Here is a 22060-nt window from a genome sequence, read left to right as displayed (position 1 = left end):
AAGGAGCCCGAAAGGAGGGTGTGCTGGGTGCAGGGCAGAGATCAGAACAGTAAATGTTGGGGGGCACCTACCCACGTCACCTCCCCTTCTCCAGCAGCCCCCTCACCCTCAGAGTGGGGGCTGCCTCTCCACACAGGCGGGGCTGCCTCCGATGAGAAGGGGGAACCTGTCCCTAGGGCTGTTCATGTATTTGAGTATCTGCCTGTGATGAGCTGTGATGCTCTGCGACCCCACGTAGGCTCAGCCTCTCCCGTGAGCTCGCGCCTGTGCGTCCTGCAGGCGTATCCAGCAGGCATCGCAACCACTGTTAGCAGGGGGGGGCTCTTGATTCCTGCCCCACCTCCCTACTGCAAATGTGGCCTTTGGCAGCTTCCTCATCTCACTAAATGACATCGCCGCTTGCCTGGTTGCTTGGTCTCTCTCCTTCCTCTGCCAGAAACAATTCAGTAGGAAGTTCTGGCCGCTCTGCCTCCAGCACCTTGAGTCCACCTCCTTAATTACGTCGATGCCCCCGCTCGCCTGGAACTTTGCTGCAGCTCCTGAACGGCCTGCCAGCGTCCAGTGTTGTCCTCCTGCCCTCGGACGTGGCAGTCACGTTACACCCTTCCCTACAGAAGACCACCGGTCACCTTCCATTACTCCTTAAAACAAAGCCCAAACCCCCACCATGGCCAGCAAGGTAGGGGTGGCGAGTCCCCCTCTCCTGCCTGTCCCAGGCCACTCTCCCTGGCCTCCTTTCTGCGCCCCGTGCCTCTCAGGCCTTCAAGCATGCCACCCCCACTTCCTGGGGCACCCCTCCCTCCCTGGTGCGTGTGTTCTCCCTCTTCTCGCCCACTGCCCGGCGACCTCCTCGCAGGGCCCTGCTCCGAGCCCCCGGCTCAAGCAGCCAGCCCCTCCCCCGCGTCGCCTGCGTGCGTCACTCTGTCCACACTCTGCTCTGCTCATCCCAGCAGGGATTCTCCTGGTTTTTCACCTGTAACTCGGACCTAAGTTCCAGAGGGGCCTCGTCAGCTGTCCACCCCCTCATTCACCTGTGAAGCCTGCGTTTGTCTCTAGACAAACAGTTGTTGTAGAAGCCGCCCGCACGCGGACGCCCCTGTAAGCACCTGGGCGGGTGGGTGTGCGCATACGCAAGAGCTTCTGTTGGCACTCGCCTCCGACATGGCTGACAGGCACAGGTGCCCGCAGTGCGTGCGCGCGCGTACGTTTACCCAAGTGGGATGCTGACCGCCACCCTGTCTGTCGTCACGGGGTGAGTGTTGCTTCCGGGGTGCTGCCTGGATTCCAGCAGTGCCTTTTTTAAAAGCTGCGAGTACATCCAAAGTTGTTTGTTGAGGCTGGCAAAATAGTAACTGTGGATGTGTTTCTTCTTTTATTTGGGAGACTAATGACTACTCCTTTCCCCTGTACACCCTAATGAGAACAATTAAATAGCCATTAGGAGGAGAAAAGAAGTGTGAACAAAAGGCTGATGTCTTAATCACTGATGGGCATCTCTGCTGGGGAAGATAAGGTAGGTGCCAGGCAGCTTTGTTTGACGTGTGCGAATGTTAGGAATGCCTGGCCGGGTGGTTCAGTTGCTTAGAGCGTCATTCTGATACGCCAAGGCTGCGGGTTTGATCCCTGGTCAAGGCACATGCAAGGATCCACCAGTGAGTGCATAAGTAAGTGGAACAACAAATTGACATTTCTCCCCCTCTCTTTCCTTCCCTTTCTCTCTCTCTCTAAAATCAATAAATAAAAAAATTAAAAAAAAGAACACTTGTTGGTGAAAGTGCATAGTTTCAGTTATGGAAGATGAGCAAGTCCTGTTGCTCTGTAGTACAGCATAGTGCCTAGTTATCAACACTGTATTATATACTTCATAATTTGTTAAGATAATTTGTCATATCTTGTGTCAAATATTCATATCATATAAAAAGAGATGGGGGAGGAACCTTAATTAAATGTGATAGTTCAGTCTATGGCATTGTTTGTGGTGGCAGCTTCTTGGGTGTATACTTAGCTTCATACTCATCGAGACGCACATGGTAAATACGTGCAGGGTTTTGGAGGCTGACTGCCCCTCAGTGGTGGAAATAGAATGGCTGTGTGCGGGCTCTTGCCCCCGAGCACTCTCTGTGCCCCTGCGGGGTGGCTTCCAAAGGCTCTCTGACCTTTGATGGTGGTGAGTGGATATCAGAGAAGGATCAAGAAAAAGTTTTTTTGATTTGTAAAACTTGTCCCTTTGAAAGGCTTCAGAACCCTCTCCAGACCTGGCCTGTGGCCTCGACTCGTGGCAGATGGATGGGCTGCAGAATGGAGCAGAGGAGGAGCGGAACCGTGAAGCCAGGTCCCCGGGAAGCGGCCCAGCCCACTTCCAAGAACATGGCCTGTGCCAGATTTGCCCTTTAATGCCCCCCCTTTTTTGTCACTCTTGCAGAAATCTGTCAAGTAACCGGCTCACCACACTCTCATGGCAGCTCTTCCAGACGCTGAGTCTTCGGGAATTGTAAGTCGGGGTTGGGAGACCGTCCAAGTCCGTGGGGTGCTGGTGGAGGTGGACAGGAGGAGTGGCTGGGTGTCACCTGAAGGGGCTCCTTAGGCTGGATGGCACAGGGTGTACCATGTTCAGTAAGGGCAACCCACCCCGTCGCTTGATTCCCAGTCCTCTTCCTGAGCACAGCACAGTTCAGAAGACGGGAATCTCGCCTCCGAGCCGGCCCAAGTTTTGTCATCTCTAGGTAATTAGTGCTATTAGTATTGATATCTGTACAAGTAAAGGCCATTTATCAATTCCTGACAAACAGCATTTACACTGTCTTGCCTTATAGATTATCAGGTGTGCTCTCATTTACGTGACCTTAGGTTTACCAGCACAAGCATCATGGGAGGCAGGTGATGTTCTGCTTCCCTTGTGAGAGGCACCTCTGCACTAGAAGGTGAGGGTTCCAAGCCCCAGGAAGTCACATGAGACACAGCCAAGACCACAGGGCTAGGGCCTGGCAGAGCCGGCACTCAACCCAGGCCTCTGCCTTCAGACTGCATGCCTTTTCCGCCTCTCATGATCTCTGTAGGCCTGTTTGGTTTGAGCCTGGGCATCCGGAGGGGCTAAGGCCACGTCTTCATTCAATCCGCATGTGGCCTGCTAAGTCTTGCTGTGTTTCTCGGCTGATCTGTCTATCCGGCCCCCCAGCCAAACACATGTTGGATGAATGAGTAAAAGTTTGTGACCACTGGTGAGAAAAGATTACTCATGTTGATGTGTGAGTCATTGGGGTCACCTCTGGGCACAAGGGACAGCATGTCGTATTGAGGGAATAAATCAGGGAATAAACTGAATACGAGTTGGAGCGTGGATGCACTTGGGAGTCAGGGCCCCGGGGATGCTGCTCCTGTGTGCCTGTTTACTGGGTGATGCAGATCCAGATTCACTGCCTGCAGATTGCTTTCCTGTCTCTACCAAGGGGCAGCGGCCTTGATCCCTGCCCACACTGTTGGCCTTCTGGAGTGCGTCTTTCCACCTGGTAAGACCTGGGTTCGTGAATGAGCCCTTTCCTGACCCAGCGGTCAGGGATGGGGACATCCACAACCAGTGCCCTGGTAGCTTATCACCCTACCGGGACGGGAAGTCCAGACGTTGTCTCATGGCGAGTGCTGGGGAGTTCGCTGCTGTGGGCGCTTTCCTTTTTCCGGGTTCGCCCTCTCGCCAGGCCGCTGCTCTGGTGTGGGCACCGCAGATGTGGTGATCGGAGTTCCTTTGTCACGTGTGGCTGCGATCCAGGTGCATACCAATAAAAACTCTTCCCCGAGCTTGCAAGTGGTAAATATAGACTGACTTGTTTGCAAAACTCTGAAAAGCTAGCAGATATCGAGCTGTCAGGTGGTAACACTGGACGGGTTGTATTCATTCCCAGCTTTGTAGGCAGAAAAGACCATAGAGGTAAACCAACCAGACTGTGTGATCACGCTGAGACTGTTTCTGAGATCTCACTCTGTGCCAGGCACCCTGTCAAACAACCTGTAGATGTATGCACGTCACTTACTTCGATCCTTATAACACCTCTCTAGGTAGGAATTACTCCTGTCATTTCATGTTTGGGGGCACTGCGGTCCTTAGCAAGGTTAAGTGTCTTGTTTAAAGTCACCCCTTAATCAAGTGTTAGCACGTGGACTCCAGGTCTTGACCGCTGTGCTCAGCTCTCTCCCAGCTTTTTCAATCTGTTTCCAGTCTAAGGGTCTGTTCTACAATAATTTTCAAAACATGAGCAGTTGCAGTTTTTTCCTCTGCCGCCATAGGACTGGTCAGGGGCCCTGCCATGGGGGAGCTAACTGGGGGGTCGCTCTCTCTCTTTTGGGAGTCTCGGCCCCTGGCTCCCCTGGAACGCCTGCTCTGTACCTGTGGGAGGCCAGGGACAGGGTGTCTCCGGGGAGCACTTGGGTGCTGCAGGTGGCTAAATTATTGAGAAAGCATCCAGTGTCCCTTACGAAGAGCCACTGGAGGTAAAATTGATGGTGTGCTGCCCTGGTTGCCTGCTTTGTGGAGTTTTACAAACAGATGTTCCGAGGGCATATATTTAAAGAAAACGCCACGTTTCTCCCAGAGCATGATGGGGTTCTGTATTCGTCTTTGCCCGCGATCAATACAGCAGTGAGCTGGCTATGACTTATGGAGGAATGAAGACGTGTCCTCCAGAGCGAGTCGGTGTGTGAGCCACCATGTCCACGGAGTATTTAATTTCTGTCATGTTGTTAAATAAGAAAAACATCATATTGGAAGATAAAGAAGTCCCCTCTAAGGGGCAGTTGCCCTGGTAGGGGTCTATTTTTTGAGGAAGAATTGAATGGTATGAGTGGAAAATTTATCTTTTGGCTGGAGGGGCCGCATGTTGGCTCTTTGCTGTGGCTATGATTAAAATCCAAACAATCTCAGTTCCTGGCAAATGGAAGAGGGGGCAGTGTTTTCTTGCCCGACTTCCTGATTAGTCCACATGGCGCCATCTGCCACAAGCCATCCAGACTGCCAGGGTCTGCCTGGCAGAGCCTGCGGGCTAGGGTGTGGGGACATTTCCAGGAAGAAAGGACTTCGGCCCCAGAGGAGAAGCCCGAGGGAGACGGCCATGCGCTGTGACGGCCAGAAGAGCGAGGCGGAGGCAGCAGTGGCCTCCTGCAGGAGGGGAGGGGCAGACTGGGACACGCAGCCATTTCTTAGGGCCTGCGCCTACGCCGACCAGCCCCTCCCCAGTAGAAGGTCCTTGGTATAAGAACTGATGTTGTGGAGAGGCCCCATCGGAAGGGCTGGGTACCTACGTCTTTTCCAGTAGTAGAGACGAAGAAAGAAGAGGCATATATTGAGCGCCTGACATACAGAAAGTCCCTTCCCACCCTTGGAGCAATCCCATGAGGGATGCATCCTTATCAGCAGTTTTGCAGATGAGGGGTATGAGGCTCCGCCACACTAGACAACTGGTCTACCATCACATGGCCAGTAAACGGGAACTCTGGGCATCAGTGCTGTGACTGTGACCACCACCCAGGCCTGGGGTCTCCGCAGACCAGCGCTCTTTCCCTGTATGACTCAACCACGCACCCCGTGTGACTCACGTCACCTTCCAGAAGCCATTCTCACAGCGGAGGATCCCCTGAGTGGAATCAGAGGGAAAAATCCAAACACGCGAGTGTGTCGGAGCCCTTGCCCTGGGCCAGGGTCCCCCTCACTCCTTTCTCGTCGACTTGTGTGAGGTGGAGGCTGTGCTCTCAGCCAAGCACCTGGTCCTGGTTGTGTTCCCCTCACTGCTTTCAAGACCTGCCTTGGAGTCGTCGGCACTGTTCCAGGGGCGGGGGTTCGGGCAGTCCGAGTTGGCGCTGCTCAGCGCTCTCAGAAGTTTCTGGTTATGTTCCTCACAGGGAAAGCTGGAGCTGCCTGTCCAGAAATCAGAGCAAGAATCAGAGGCTATCTTAGAGATAATGAGCGAGAAAGAAAAGACGCTTGGATTCTGTATCCCATGATATAATTCAGGCAAAGGCACCACAGGATATAAACTCAGAGCCCAGAAACCCTCCAGAAATACCCTAAGGACTGTTAGTGTATCTTGAACAGGCTTCTCCTAATACCCTGCACACACGGAGCAGATGTGACTAAAATAAGATTGGAATATTTCATTTTCTTAAAGCAGAGTGATCATTCCTTCTGGTGTAATTTGCAGATTTAATCGACTTGGTAAAATATTAACTTGGTATCGGGGATGGGTTCTAGCTGATCCTGGTACTCTCTCCTCTCCCAGTCCGGACCCGTGACCACTCCCGCGGGTCTCTGAGAAGCCACTAAACAGTCATGTTAATAATTAGGTAATTATAGTAATAATCTCTGGCCTCTTTATAGCCCCTTTTAATTCACAAAGCATGTTAACACATATCACTAATCCTCATAATAACTTGGTGAAGAAGGAGTGTCGAGCACAATCACCCCCATTTTACAGAAGTTAAAACAGAGCCCTGGAGGATTCAGTTTCTCGCTATGTTGGTTCCCTAGAGCTGCCTGAACATATTACCACAGATCTGGTGGCTTAAATTGCAGAAACAGATTCTCTCACTGCTCGGGAGGCTAGAAGTCCAACATCAAGTGTCCTCAGGGCCGCCGTCCCTCCTGGGCTCAGGGGAGAGTGGAGGCTGCCAGCCTTTTCCAGCCCCGCGGCTCCAGCGTTGCTTGGCTTGTGGAGCGCCTGCCGCCGCCTTCATGCGGCTGTCTTTCCTGTCTTTGTCTTTGATCTTTCCCTGCCGTGAAGATACCAGTCATTAGACTTAGGGGCCACCCTAAATCCAGCACTACCACATCCCATGATCCTTAACGTGGCTGCAGCTGTGAAGCCTCTGCTTCCGAATGAGGTCCCTCACACGCGCGGGCCCTGGGGATGAGGGCTTGGGACCTGCTGTGCCGGGGATACTGCTCAGTCCACTCTGTGTGCCCCGGGCCACCCAGCCGGCTTGGCGCTTCTGTGGGCTTTCCTGTGGGCCCGCCCTCCTCTGTGCCAGCAGGCCCAGGTCCCTCCCTCGGCTCCCACCGCCTGGCCCCAGGACTGGCCTGGCGGCAGCCACGCTGTGGGGGAGGGGGCCCGTGTGATGACTGGCTGAGAACCAGCACGTCCTGAATACCCAGCCTTGGCCGTAGCCCCCCAGCAGAGTGTCTGGGGCACAGGCCCGACGGGGCCGCGCTAACCTGCTGGAAGCCCCCAGGGCCCTGCAACTGGACTCGGCCAGGGGCCATCACAGGGCATGGCAGGCCTCGCCCGGCCGCCTGCCCTGTTGATGGAGCGGAAGGCCCGACTTCAGGTTCCTGGAGCCTGCCCACTGCCCCGGCTGCAGCTCTGCTGCTGAGCTGTGCTGCGTGGGGGGCTTTCGACCTCTGCCCCGCCTGCCTGTCTGTCGGAAACCCCCCATGAAGACCCGACAGCGGTGGTGGGTGTGCTCTGTGGATGGGACCACCATGTTGAGACTCGAAATGCTTTCTGCTGCCTGTGTGCCTTGCTCCCTAGGAGGAGCATCCAGAGGGCTGGGGGCCCAACTGGGGGTTCTTCTGCAGTTTCCAGAAGACTCTGGATTGGAGGAGAGGAGTAGGTCTCATGGTGTGTCCCTTCTGTTGGATCAGGTCCCAGAGGAAAGGGATGGAAAGAAACAAAATTGCTGTTAGTGTGCCCGTGCTGGCGTGTCTTAGCCCCGTCCCAGATATCTCACCTCATTCCCCACCCGCCTCAGGACACGCTGGCACTGCCCACCTCACGGGGGCCCTGGGGTGCCGGGCGCGCTGCACGTCGGCTCAGGGCGGAGGCAGGACGGGCCGAAGCACCCGCACTGGTCTAGAATGTCCCCCATGCGGACAATTTGTGTTTTTATGACTATTAATACCGCGCGACCTCATCTTGTCAAGTAAGCAGCTGGGATAGGCCAGGCTGACGTGCTTCGGTTTCCCTGTGTTCAGGCTCCTGGACCCACGGTGTCGTTTCAGAAGGGCTGCGGCTCTGTCCCCCGAGTCCCTACGGCCTGACCTCAAACTGCTGCTGTGCCGCCCAGGCCGCCCCAGCACGCTGGGCAGCGGGGGCCACCTGCTTGCCCCTTCCCACCCCTCGCCCTCTTGCCGGGGTTAGCGGGGGGGGGGGGGGTGCATGTCCGGCGTTCTGTGGAGTCTTGGGTGTGGCTGACTCTTGGGTGTGGCTCAGCGAGAGGAGGGGTTAAGGAGAGGGGACGGAGCGTGGTCCGGACGCTGTGGGCCTTTGACTTTGACTCTGAAAGCAGAGAGTTTTGAGAACAGGAACATCCCAAGCTCACATATTTAAAAGGGTCTCTTTGCCAAGTGAGTTAAGCGGAGTGGGTTTTTTTCTTCAGATGAGATTATTAGTTTAAAAACTAAATCCATGGACGTCCTAAGTACTTTTTATTTCTTTTGAGCCTGTGCTGAACCCCTTTTCTCCTTTCTCCCTGAAGAGCAGGAGGGGCGCCCCCAGGGCCCTGGGCGGGAGTGGGCCGCCCTTGGTTCAGGAGCTCCCTTCGCCCTTGTTGCCCGCAGGAGGCTGGAGCAGAACTTCTTCAACTGCAGCTGTGACATCCGCTGGATGCAGCTGTGGCAGGAGCAGGGGGAGGCCAAGCTGAACAGCCAGAGCCTCTACTGCGTCAGTGCCGAGGGCTCCCAGCTCCCGCTCTTCCGCATGAACATCAGCCAGTGCGGTGAGTGAGGCACCCGGCCCCCGACTCCAGAGCGGGCACCTCCCGGTGGCCCAGAGGGCCGGGTCCTCCCGCTGCCCACTGCCCTCCCCGCCTTGAGCTCTGCCCTGGGTGCAGACCTGGCTTTCCACGTTCCTCCTGAGTCACCTCTGTCCCTTCTCGTCTGGCCTGGGGCTTCCTCTCTGGGAGCTTCTTCTTACCCAGGCCCAGAGGGGTGTATCGCACAGCGCGGCCTCCAGACTTCCTGTGTCAGGAGCGGCTAAGGGTCTTTTAGAAAAGCATATTCCTGGGCCTAACCACAGACTGTGACATCAGGATGTCTGGGGACGGTCCCAGAAATCAGAATTTCTAGCAGGCTCCCCATGGGGGTCAGAAGCAGAGCAAATTTTTGAGAACCAGCTCCCCAAAGTGGAAGCTGTTGTTTGCCTTCTTGCTAGAGCTGCGTTCCCAAGAAGCTGTGTCCTGCCACGCACCCCCCCACCCAACACCTTGCCATGTTGGAAAGTCCAGTTACAGGGGCCTGAATTCTGAGTCCTGATGTTCCCAGGGGAGGTGGTGTGATGCTTCTGGGACCTGGGTGCCTTCTGAGATCTCAAGCCGGTGACCTCGCAGTGATTATTGTGCAAAACAGGAAGTGCTGCCGCCGACCCCGTGGGCAGAGCTTTGGTGTCAGTGTTTGCCTCTTCCCTCCCTCCTTGCCCTCCCTCCCAGACCTTCCTGAGATCAGCGTGAGCCACGTCAACCTGACCGTACGAGAGGGGGACAATGCTGTCGTCACTTGCAATGGCTCTGGATCACCCCTGCCCGACGTGGACTGGATAGTCACGGGGCTGCAGTCCATCAACACCCACCAGGTGGGCGTCCTAGGCTCGGGCCCATCAGGAGGTTGGGGACGCGTCACCTCTCCATCTCAATGACCCCAGTCATGAATTGAAGCAAGAGATGCGAGAAGAGGGGGCAAGAGGGGAAGTATGGTCCCGTCTTTCCTGGAGGAAGCATGTAGACTTGGGTCCCACCCAGCAGCCATGTTTCCTAGGCGACTCGCTCCTAATCGCGCTGTGAAACTTCTGAGAACCACAGTTTCCTCCTCTGTGCAGTGGGTACAGTGCTGCCCTTCGCCTCTTTGGGTAAATATGAGGATGGCTGAGCTGTTGACCAGAGAGGGCCTGGCTCTTGGTCAGTGTGCATTCACCGGACAGTCCGCTGCTACCTTCTGCTCAGCTTTCCTGTTGATTCCTGAAGCTGTTTGGGGGTTGGGTGGGGACCCGCCCTGTAGAAACTGTTGGATTGCTGTCTTTCTGTTGGGGTTTCAGACAAACCTGAACTGGACCAACGTACACGCCATCAACTTGACTCTGGTCAACGTGACGAGTGAGGACAACGGCTTCACCCTGACGTGCATTGCAGAGAATGTGGTGGGCATGAGCAATGCCAGCGTCGCCCTCACCGTCCACTGTGAGTGGGCGTGGTGGTTGCGCGGGGAGGGGCGCGTAGGAGCCAGGGCGGGGCTGAGCCGGAGCTGTGGGCCCATCTACCAGGAGGGGCAGAAAACTCTTGCCAGAGCGAGTCAGTCCTGAGCTAGCAGCCCCAGGAAGGGTGGCGTCCCTTCCCGTCCCTCAGGAGATGCTGCGCCTCCAACTCCGCCAAGGCTTCAGGACACTTCTAGTTTGACCAAAGTCCACCTTTTGTCAAACCCCTGAAGGGCTGCGAGAGGGCCCCCCCAGCTATGGTGGATCAGGGAGCTTGGGGGAAGACAGATGTCTCTTACCCTGTCTTGGGGGGTGGTTAGGGGGCACCCCAGATTTCCTCTGTTCAGAGCTGGGTGGGGGATTAGGATTGGGTTCCCCACGCCAGCTCCGGGAGGGCCGCTGCAGGACACGGGAGCCTCTGCGTGCCGGGCGCCAGCGGGCCTCTCCCCGCAGACCCCCCGCGCGTGGTGAGCCTGGAGGAGCCCGAGCCGCGCCTGGAGCACTGCATCGAGTTCGTGGTGCGTGGCAACCCGCCGCCCACGCTGCACTGGCTGCACAACGGGCAGCCCCTGCGGGAGTCCAGGATCATCCGGGTGGAGTACTACCAGGAGGGCGAGGTCTCCGAGGGCTGCCTGCTCTTCAACAAGCCCACCCACTACAACAACGGCAACTACACCCTTATCGCCAAGAACCCGCTGGGTACCGCCAACCAGACCATCAACGGCCACTTCCTCAAGGAGCCCTTTCCAGGTGAGGGCGGGCGGCCCTCGGGCACCGGGGTTCTGTTCAGGAGCTCGCGGGGGCGGGGGGTGGGCATGCCGCTCGAGGGACCGGCAGCACCAATGCTGACACGCACCGCGTGTAACCCCTCAGCCCCCCCAGCATTTTGTGGAACCGAGATAGTCTCTGGTTTCCAACAGCTGTCACAGTGCAGGCCAAGACCCCCCGAGAGTACCCAGTTGTGCACATGAGCTCACAGGGTGAGATGGTAGGGAACGCAGGGATTTGAGGGTTGGATGAGAAGGGCAGACAACCTGGACCCAGGCTTTTCTTTGTTGGGAGACTCTGGGCCAGACAGTTTGCTTTTCAGAGCCTTGATTTCCTCATCTGTGAAATGGGCACAATTACCCCACTCCCATAAGAATCTGGTGGCTTTGAAATGACTTAAGGCATGTAAAGCACGCGTCACACAGGCTTGCTGGCACACAGTGACGGCTCATGGCCTTGCGCTGCAAGGGGCTTCAGCGTCACTCCAGCTCCACTCCGCACCCACAGGGGAGTGTGCGGAACCTCCTGGCTGTTACTGGTCGGGGTGAGGCCGGGTTCGAGTCCGGGCTTCCAGGTCTGTGTGTGCCCCTATTCCCCTCTCTTGTTCCGTGCTGAGCTGATGGGCGACACCTGATGCCCCTACCTGGGACATGGCTGATGTGCAGCGCACTGGGGGAGCAAGTGACGTACTGGCAGAGCTTTGAGCGTTTGGGAGGTGATTCTGTCTTTCCCTGTCTGGGCTGGAGCATTTCAAGTACCTTCCTGAAGTTGGAGGAGAAGAGCACACCCAAGGAGCTTGGGGCAAGGCCTCCGGGTGGCTCAGATGGTGCTGTGCTTGTGGCCTGCGGCTGCCGTGGCATTTGGTGGGCTCTGTGTCCTAGAGACAGGAGGGAGGGCAGGGGGAGGGTAGAGTCACCTGAAGTCGTTTCCTCAGACCCTGGCAGGCCCACCCTGGGCAAAGGTTTGCTTGTTTGATGGGACCGAAGGCAGCGGTAGATGATAAAAAGGCAGTGACAGGGAAAAGATGGGCCAGTCGTGCCGTGTGACAAAATGGCTAAGCGTTCAGGAGAATAAATTATCTAGGGGGGCAGGCAGTACGCCTCACACCTGCCACACCCTGGATGCAGAGGCGGCCTGCGGATGCCTGCTCTTCCCTTGTGCTGTGAGGCCGTGGGGACATCGTAGCTGTCGCCGTCACTGCGTGGGCCCCCTCCGGCTCCCAGGCAGCAGAGCGCTGCTGCCGAGAGCGAGGGTTCTGAGGCAGGCAGCCCGGGGTGCAGATGCTGCGTGCGGCCCCACCCAGCAGTGCCCTGGGCCGCGTATATTATAAGTATCATTACGTATTCTGTGAAGTGTAATTATAATTACTTATAATTATACTACTGTGTTATAATTGTTACCACACATTGTGTGGGGCTCTTTAAATGTATTGACGTTCAGTTCTCTCGGTGGTCTTATTAAGTGGGCCCTGTTTCACAGACGAGGGAACGGCCCGATGCAGGAACTCGGCCAGGTTAACAGCTCGCTGGTGGCAGAGCCGGGCTCTGACCTGGGTGGTCTCACTCTGGAGCTGTGCTGTCCAGCCTGGCAGCTGTGCTGTGGGCAGGGAGGGCGGACGCCAGAGTTCCTCAGGCCCGGGTGCCAGAGTCGGGTGCCTTGCCCCCGAGCCTCGGCCTCTCAGGGTCGGTCTCCGTCCTCTAAGGAGCCCTTCGAGACTAGGATGCGGTTCCAAGCTGCTGTGATGTGGTCGTGGTGACGCGGGGCCTGGCTCGGCCTCCCTCCACCCTCCTGACGTTTCCTCCCCTCCTCACTGCCCGGTCCGTCTCTGGACACAAGACACTGCTTCGCTCCTGGCTTCTCAGGGACCCCGGCCTCCCCACAGAGCCCTCTGTGAGGAGGCGTGGGACTGAGAGAGACCTATGCAGTGCGTTCTCTCCCTGCTTTTGCATTCAGGTGGTGCTGTGCACAGAGGTCCAGGCAGCCTCTGAGCCTGCTTCTGGGCTCCGAGCTGAGGGCGATTCCGGGGCCCATCCACTTCCAGGCGGAAGTCTGAGCCCCCATCTGCCCGGGTCGGAGGGGAGCCAGGAGGCCTCGCAGTCCAAGGCTCGTGTGCTGCCGGATGGATGCATGTTCCTGCGGGGGTGTGCTCTGGTCCACGGGAGCATCCTGCCCATCGGGGAGCAACGGCTGTTTCTTTTTGAAATAATTTACCATTTACCCCCAGCCCCCCAAAGTTACAAAATGATACAAAGAACTTCCTTATACCCTTCGCCTTGCTTCCCTAGATGTTACCATCTTATGTAATCACAGGGTGTGAACCGTGAGGATACCCTTATTGCATCTGCCGACTTTGTTGAGATCTTACCGGCAGCCCCAGGGCCGCCCCTTTCTTGCCTGGCGCCCAGTCCAGGCTCCTGTGCCGCGCGAGTAGCCGTGTCACCTTGTCCTCGTTAAATCTGGGACAGCCCTCAGTCTTTCCTTGTCTCACACGGTCTGTGCACTTTTGACGAATGCTCACAGGTGGTTTTCTAGACTCGTACAGTCGGGGTTTGCCCGATCTCTGTTACACATTTTTGGCAACTGGGACCGGGGACCCTTTCGGTTTGACTCTTCAGCTTACTGCTGGTGACGTCAACTCGATCACTTGCTCGGGATGTGCCAGCCAGGTTTCTCCATGGCACAGCGACTGTGTTTCCCTTTGTCGTTAATAAGTGCAATATTTGGAACGTTTGTAAATATCTTGTTTCTCACCATCCTTTCACACGTTAATTTTAGCACTCATTGATGACTCTTGCCTGGAACAGTTACTACTGGGGCGTGTGTTGAGTGGTGGTTTTTCTGTTCTCATTCTTCTTTCCACACTCATTCATCAGAATTCTGCTGTAAGGAAGACCTGCCTTTTCTTCCTCATTCACTTATTCAATTATTTGTTACCTTGGTATGGACTCACGGGTATTTATTTTGTTTGTCCTATGGCTTGTAATCCAGGTATTTGTTTGCTGGGGCTGCCATAATAAAGTACCAGAGACTGAGTGGCTTCAAAAATAACATTTATTTCCTCATAGTGCTGGAGGTTAGAGATCAAGGTGTCGGTGGGGCTGGACCCTCCGGAGGCCTCTCTCCTGGGCTTGCAGGCGGCCGTCTCCTTCCTGCGTCCGCGCATCGTCCCGGCTCCTAATCTTCTCTTTTTATAAGGACACCGACCATGTTGGATTATTGCCCACTTCAATGACTTCATTTTAACTTAATCACCTCTTTAAAGACTATCTCCAGATACAGTCCGATTCTAACGTATTAGGGGTTAGAACTTCAACATATAAACCCGTTTTGGGCAGGTAGAATTCAGCATGTAATACCTGTGGCTGGCATTGTTATGTTCTCACTCAACTTGTACCGGCTTTGGCCTCTGGGAACCCCTTCGCCTTGGCACCTGTGCCCTTTCTCCACACCCCCGTTCACTTTGAGCACTTTCTCATTTCCTGGTACCGCTGAGTGTTCCAGGCGCATCCTGTACTTTTTCCGCCCCGGCCCTGAGATTTTGTACTTCTCCAAGGGGCCCCCATTTCTTGTATTGGGGAACGGTGGTGAGCCCCCTCTGAATGATTCTGTTTCCCACTGAGGTCTGGAACTGGACTCAAATTCGAATCCCATTTTTAGGTGAGTGAGAGTCCGTTAGTTCCTTCATCTCTAATGGCTGGTTTCCTTATCTGTTAAATGAGGATGGTGCTGCCTGCCTCCCAGGATTGTTATAGGGACTGAGCGATACGTTACTGGGAGCATTTCGCACAGCCCCCGGCTCAGTGTCTAGTGATGCTTAGGGAGCCACTGCCAGAGGCCAAACCGCAAGGAACGCAGGACCATCCAGGGTATGGGCCAATGGCAGAGAGGTTCCCAAGCACATCTCAGGGACCTGCTAGAGTAACCTGTACATGTCAGTGTGGGGAATTCTGTCTTGAGATCATAGCTGGCGTTTTCAAGAAGTTCCAGGCCCCCCCTGCAGCGTCTCCTCTGGGTCTCAGGTACCCCTGACGGCCCCAGCACTCCAGGTACTTGAAGGCAGGAGAGCTGTCGGTGAGACATTGTGTCTCAGATTTCATCCCTGGTCCCATAGTTCGCTTTCTCGACCCCAGCTGGGCTGGGCCCCTTCTCTTGGCATCGGGAACTTTCTCTCTTATTGCTTCTGCATGTGGAAGACCACCCTCCTAAAGAGGTAGTGGAGCGTGTGGGAGGGACAGTACCCCAATTCGGTTTCAGATTTCGGTTGCTGGGTGATGCGGGATCATGGGGCGTGGGCGAGGTCAAAGCTGTTGAGAATAGAGTGCATCTCTTCTGTTTTTTATTGCATTGGTTAATTATCTCTTTGTCTTTTTTTGCAGAGAGCACGGACAACTTTTTCTCTAGTAAGTCTGCTCTGCCTTTTGCTTTGAAGCTGATTTATTCTGACACTTCCGGTAACTACTGAATCCGAACAGCCGTCTCCCCTAACTTACCACCATCCCTGACCCCAGGCAGCCGAGAGCATCGAGGGAGCTGTGGAAGGGAACTGGAGAGTAGACATACCTCTTGGGATGTTCTAAGTCCATACCTCTTGGGCAGCCGCTCCATGCCTCAGTTTCCCCTGGGGAGTTTTTCCAGCCGGGCCGTGTTGAAAGGGGGTATGTGGGGTCACATGTGCCCCATAGAGAGACCTTTGTTGACCCTATTGGTTATTCTTGTGGAGAGAACCTTCAGCCTGTTGTGTTCCTCACCTGCTCTGAGGCCCTAGAACGTGGCCGGGACCCACCTCCTGTGGAGCTGTGATTGGCAAGGCCCCTGGTAGGCTGGTGTGGCTCGGAGGGATCACCGAGGCTCAGTCTGTCGCGGTTTGGGGCTAGACAGTCCCTGAAGGATTTGGTGTTCCGCTCACGGGCGGTGGGGGAACATATTTGTCAGTTTTCCTTTTGTCCCCACGGGAAGGGACCAGCAGCAGTCATAGGCGGTCCTGTGTGGGACACTCCGTGCTATTGGGCACTGACGTAAACATCACCTGCGACTGTGTATTTGTCCTCCATCTCAGAGGACTTGCCACCTCACAGAATGTCCTTCCAGAGGACTCTGAATTGGGTCATCTCCTGCCAAGGAGGGACTCTAGATGGAGGACAAAGTGATACCTGGGTTTCCCCCCGGCCCTGCTGGGAAGAAGGGGTGTGTGCAGGTCGGATGCCTTGCTGCCATTCCGTTCTGGGAATGAGTCCACCTGCGTTAGGGCACTGGCTCGTGGGTTGTGAGTGAGGCCCCAAGCCTCCCGGATCTCACGGACAGGAGTGGTGGGGGCGGCGGGGGGGAGGGGAGAGCCGGGGCAGGGGCTGGTCCGCCCCCGCGACCGAACGTGCCTAATCCAGACCCTGGCTGGGATCCCAAACCATGTGTTAATATTCTTTTTTTGTGCAACAGCTCATGGTCCGTGTTGCTCAGGTGACATTATTTACCCTGAGAATGTGGTGGGGAGCGGAGGAAGGCCCTCTGTTCTTCACAGAGCTGTCCCTGAGCTGTCAGCTCCCGCCAGGTGGCCAGACAGGGGGCTGGTTGCTGGGAGGGCAGGGCAGTAAGAGCCTGGCTTCATGGGGATATTCTGCAGTACGGACAGGGTCCAGGCCTGGGGGGCGGGGCGGGGGCGGGCTCGGAGCCTCTGCCGGCCAGCAAGCTGACCCCTCCTGCTCTTCTGTTTGGTTTTCAGTCTATGAAGTGAGCCCCACACCACCTATCACTGTGACCCACAAACCAGAGGAAGACACTTTTGGGGTGAGTTACTTCTTGGTTACGAGGAGGTCATTGTCAGACTTCATTCGAGCAGCTAACGTTCCCAAATGTGACCTTACTGGGAACCCTGGTATCTCCGGCAGAAAGAAGCCAGCTGACTGAGCTCCTTTCAGGCGGGCGAGCCCTTCCGAGTCTGATGGGAACAGTTCATTGTTTGAGGAAGTCTTTGAGGACCTGCTCCAAGCCCTGGGGCTCTGAGAAATCCCCATTCTGTTAGGAACCCAGCAGGACCTGATTGGAGGGGATGCTCCCTGAACAAGTTTATGCAGAGTTGGTCACTCAGGGCACCTCCTGGGTGGCTGCTCCAAGCCCCTTGTCCCTGCCCCCTACCCCGCTGACAGCCAGAGCCTGAGGTTCCTCGTGGGTCTTTTTAGAGTCCAGATCTCCTAGAATTTCCTGGATAAGAACATTCTGTAAAGAATTTCAGTGCAACTATGCAGAATTAAAACAACAAAATGAGGGATGGAGGCCTCTCTAGGCTTCCTGTTGCCTCTGCTGGGCGGGCCCCCGTGGAGAGGGGCGCAGGCCCTGCATCACAGAACGTCCAGCTGGGTGGTCATTACCTCACTGCTCCCCGGGTCTCACGGGAGTCCCTGCTTCTAGAGGTGTCGCTCAGCGGCTGAGTCCCGTGAGGGCTGTGGCGGCTCCCGCCGCACGTGGGCCTGCCTGGCGCCCTGCAGACCAGGGCCCGTGCTGACTCTCGCTCTGGCCCCTCGCAGGTGTCCATCGCCGTCGGGCTCGCCGCCTTCGCTTGCGTCCTGCTGGTGGTTCTCTTCATCATGATCAACAAGTACGGTCGACGGTCCAAGTTTGGAATGAAGGGTAAGGCAGGACCTCCAGCGGCAAGGGTGTCGTCGGGGCAGCACGGCTCTTTTTGATGACAAGAGGCTGTTTGCGCCTCCCTTGGCGCGCTGAGGGGCCCCTGGCGTTCAGCGGAAGAGCTCCTCCTCCTGTCCGCCTCTTTGCCGCCGGTGATGATGGATTGAGCGCTGGGCTGGTGTCTGTGGGGACCGAACCGGGAGCCATCTGCTTTTCCTGAAAGCACTGCTTAGCTGGGTGCAGTGAGGATCATTTGGGAAGGAAGTTGGATTTGAGGGCAAATGAGGAGGACTTAAGGTTCTTCTCATTATTGGTAGGTAAAGGGACTCCTTGCTTGAGTGACTTGGTTCTGTTCGTGCTGCACCCTTGCGTCTTGCTGTGCCCATGCCTGGGCTTGCGATGAGAAAGTAGGAGCAGAGGCAGGTGCGGGGTGGAGTCCAGCCCTGAGAACTTGCCCATGCAATGGTATCTCAGCACGCAGCTCCACGCAGAGTCCAGATCGGATGCCAAGAGCAATACAATTGCTACATCTGCTGGCTAGCTTCCAAGACACACAGCACTCAAGCCCGTCCTGGCCTGCGTGGGGGTAGGATGTGGCTCCACACCCAGGCTGGGTAGGGGGCGTGGCACGAGAGGGGTTCACATGGTGGATTAGGATGCGCCTGCTGTTCTGGGGGCGGATCTGACCAGATGGCTCAAAGGAGACTGGCCAGTTCCCTCGAATTTCAGAAGCTTGAATTTCAAGATCTCCTCCCAGCTAGGCTTCCATTTGTGGTTGATGAGAGGTAGAAGATGCAGGGTGGGGTGAGGAGCAAGCCATCAGCTTGCTGAGCTAAGAGTCAGGTCAGGGACTCCTGGGAGATTATGGGATCCTGGAAGATGCATGTCTGTGCTTCTGCACGTGAGCGGGGACCTGTGGTGAGGGTCCTGACCTCGGGCCCTGGGACCGAAGGGGAGTATGTGCAGGAGATTCACGGGAACGGTGGTCTCCTGAGCTCCCACGTAAATGTTTAAGTGTCTGCACGCGGCAGAGCGGGGTGGGGAGTTTGGAATGGAACTAGGTCTTAGCTTTTCTTACATTCTCAAAGGTGTGGTGACTCCCCCGTAAGTTCAGAACACCCACCGAAACACAGGAAGGCAGAAAACACAGGGCAGCTGGCTGCCTGGCCTCCCCGAAGCCCGTGTTTCTGGGTGCTTTCTGCTCCTGATGAAGCTGGACAGGCCCCAAGTCAAGCCGGAGGGCTGGGAGAGGGCGGGAGCCAGGCACTGCTGCCAGGCGGGCTCCGCCACCGCTGCCGGCGCCCCTGCTCGTGGCGGGAGGCGTGCGGGCCTCTGAGGGGAGCCGCAGGACAGCTCCCCCGGGAGCGAGCAGCAGCTAATAGGTGCTTACGGTGGAGTGGTTGCCCATTTGATCATCACTGGGGGCGGTTAACATTTCCCCCGTAAGCAGATGGTAGCTGTCCTCTGAGTGGAGTGGAGAATCCTGCCAGAGTCTTGATGCGGAGGGACTGGCTCCTGCCAGGAGACCTCGGGCTGCCGCCGGCGCGGAGCATCTCGTGGTCCCTCTGGTGTGACGGCTCGGGAGGGCGTCATTCGGCGCTCTCTGCTCCCCCCAGAACACGGGCTGGCAAGGCTTCCTTCCAGCCGGGTGGCGCTGATACTCTGACCGCGCGTCTTCCTCGGTTGAGAGAGAGGGGAGGATCCGAGTGTCTCAGGCTGGGAGCCCAGAGCAGGGGCTTGGTGCGGGAGACCAGTGTGGACATAGCTGGAGACCTCTGAGACCACTGGAAGGGGGCCTGCACCCGTTGGGGCGGGGCGTGGTTGGTGCTCCTAATAAGCAAGCTTCTTTTGCCCTGCGGGGATCAGGGGACGGAGGTCAAGGGCAGGGCAAGGCAGAAGGAAGCCCGGTGGAGAACTTGGGTTTCCTGACTTCCTGCAGTAACTCCATTCTTCCTTCTTGTTTGTTTTTCTTTCTTGACTTTGTTTTCTCTCCTGCTCTGAACGGAGGTTTGAAGGGAAGAAGGCACCTCTGGCCCCGGTAGCGATCCTGCACTGGGGGCCCTGCTGGGAGGTGCTCTCTGAGCTCACCTCCGAGAGCGGCTTCTAGATTCATTTCCCATACTGTTACCTGCAGGGCCTCGTGCTCCCCAACAAACGCCTTTTCTGCCTTTTTGGGCTCCCTGGCAGAGCCTTTGCCCCAAAGGGGACTTTGAGCATTTGTTCAAGTCTAAGTTAAGTCAGTGCGGTGGGCAGCCAGTCCACAGGCAGGATGCAGATCAACGGAGGCCCGAGCCTCCTGCTTCCCCGCCTCCGCTTTGGACTCCAGCGTCCTGTCTGCAGACAGAGCCGTGTGTGTGTGTCTCTGGTGTGCCTTTGCTGCCCTGTCTTTGTAGGAGCTTGGCAGCAGTGCTGTGAGTGGTCCTAGGGGTCCCTGTACTGTCCCCATTGCTCGTATTAAGGCTGGACTGCTCCGTTCCTTTCTCAGGTGCCGGGGCACCTGCTCATCTCCGGCACCAACTCTTCTGTTTGAGGGGAGATCCCTGGGTTTTGTCTGTACAAAGAATTTCCCTCTGTGGCCACCTGTGAGCTGGTTGGTTCTGGCAGGCCCCGCCTCCCCTTCAGCAGGACCGGGGACAGCCAGCGTGCTGGGCTCCGCGGGCGACGCGATCACAGCTCTGACCCACCGTGATTCTGGCCGTGGAACACCATTCTACTTAATCCGTGCCGTTGCGCCTGGGTCCCCCAGGGTTAACAGCCCTCTGATAGCTCAGTGTGGACGGTCGCAGCCTTCTGTGCCCTGCCACGCGTGACAGGCGCAGGCCCCGCACACTCTGTGAGTGTGACCAGCCGTTTGGGTGCGCACAGCTGGCCCTCGCTGTAGTCGCGCCACTAAGAAAAAAGTATCGGAATAGGAGGCAGCAAAAGGGGCTTCTAAAACCAGAAATAAAATCAGAGTTATGCTAATTTTTACTCTTAAGGAACTCACATGCTTCCGTATTTTATTATTCATCAAATGTCCTGGTGACACACGTCCTCACTGATCCAGACGTCCTGCTGGATCGTGGCCCCAGGATGGATAATCAGGGCGGGGTGCGCTGCCAGCCCTGACTTCCCACAGTGCTCTTTGCCCAGCGCACTGTGCACCCTCTGCCAAGTTGCGCTGCGGCAGTGCGCCACCTGAGCCCCCCACCGTCTTCTCATTCTTTGCGCCTCTGCTTGTCCTGTGCGTCCTGGGGGCTCTCACGTGCCTGCGGGAGGAGTGGCCGTGGGTGTTGGCTGGGGAGAAACTTCCATGTGGCTGCGGCACCTGGGCCCTGTGTCCCTGCGTCCCGGCAGGACATCCCCCCTCCCACGAGCTCTGCAGAGGTGTCAGGATGTCCAAAGAGGGGCCCTCGAAGCCACAGGCAGCAAAGCAGAGAGATCCAGATGACTGTCAATCCGGAAGCAGGGTTTGGAATGGGGAGAAAAGCCGCATGCTGAAAACAGTCGTGAGTGAGCCAGCCGCCGCCAGCCCCTGGCCCGGCTCCGGGCCATGCCACTGACCCTAAGGCTGCGTGTTCTTCACCGGGGCGAGTGGGGCCGCGTCCTGGAGAGGGCTGGGCTGCCCACGTCCCTCACTGGCAGCGGCTCAGCAACCAGGTGTGTGATGGGTGACCCCCTAGCCCATCACTGGCGTCTTGGCCAACAGTCTGGAAGTCAGAGATTTCAGCCCTTCATTCGTGACCCCCTCATCGTCTTCTCCAGTCCCCTCTGTACCCCCGTCCTGCCCGGCACAGCCCCAGCCCTGCCCCTGCTGCCTGCAGAGCGGCTCCTGACGCTGGTGGCCTCCGCGGTCCCTGGCTGTACCCGGCCTCCCTGTTGCCCCAGGGCATCCCTCTGGCCCTGACCCTTCCAGGTGATTCTGCACTGCTGAGTGGCAGTCACTGCTTTGCAGTGGAAAGTTCCTGTGTCCTGCTCCCTACCCAGACACTCTAGGCGCCCCCCTGCCCTTAGGAGAGGTGCTGACACCCCGATACCCTGACCCGGCATCGCAGGCCGGGCGTGGTCTGCCCTGCGCACCCCCACCTCGCCTTGACACCAGACTTCCGTGCCAGCCACGGGGCCCACCTCCGCCTTGGCGGTGCTCGGTGCGACCCAAGGCGCAGCGCCTGTGCCCGGACTGCCGCAAAGAGTCCCCCCGCAAAGCTCCTCGAGCTTCCGGGCCTTCCTCAGCTCCGCCTTTGCTCTCCCGAGCAGGCCGGCCTGGCGCCCAGAGCGGGGGTGCTCCCGGGACGGGCCTTTGTGGCGCCACGCACCGACCCCCCTGGCCAAGCGCCTCGCCCGGGGGTGGCGGGAGTGTGCGGAGGGTGCCTGCCTCAGCCGGCACCCTGGCTGCGCAGGGCTCGCGCGTCGGCGTGGGTAACCTCAGCAGGCTGCCCAAGGCACAGGGCTGCATGGGTCTCTTCTGGCCACCTTGGGCTTTGCACTCCGAGAGCTGCAACCTGGAGCTCCTTCCCTGACCACCGGCGCCC

The 22060-nt window shown here is 57.1% G+C and overlaps 1 protein-coding gene across 2 annotated transcripts in view; it reads left to right on the top strand.

Moving 5' to 3' along the window:
- The window catches only part of NTRK3 (neurotrophic receptor tyrosine kinase 3), a 258426-nt gene that overhangs the window by 67377 nt on the left and 168989 nt on the right, over positions 1-22060 (top strand). For both annotated transcript variants that reach the window (XM_054577572.1, XM_054577573.1), the window contains exons 4-11: positions 2423-2491; positions 8540-8697; positions 9406-9548; positions 10008-10149; positions 10617-10913; positions 15308-15331; positions 16648-16712; positions 17450-17552. In XM_054577572.1, coding sequence (XP_054433547.1) covers positions 2423-2491; positions 8540-8697; positions 9406-9548; positions 10008-10149; positions 10617-10913; positions 15308-15331; positions 16648-16712; positions 17450-17552 — 1001 coding nt within the window. The remainder of the gene's footprint in view (positions 1-2422; positions 2492-8539; positions 8698-9405; positions 9549-10007; positions 10150-10616; positions 10914-15307; positions 15332-16647; positions 16713-17449; positions 17553-22060) is intronic.

Source organism: Pteronotus mesoamericanus, unplaced genomic scaffold (assembly GCF_021234165.1).
Source record: "Pteronotus mesoamericanus isolate MK-2021 breed Mesoamerican mustached bat unplaced genomic scaffold, CSHL_Meso_final contig_438, whole genome shotgun sequence".
Lineage (NCBI taxonomy): Eukaryota > Metazoa > Chordata > Mammalia > Chiroptera > Mormoopidae > Pteronotus > Pteronotus mesoamericanus.
Note: the sequence above shows the minus strand (reverse complement) of the source record. Positions and strands in the feature narration are given on the sequence as shown.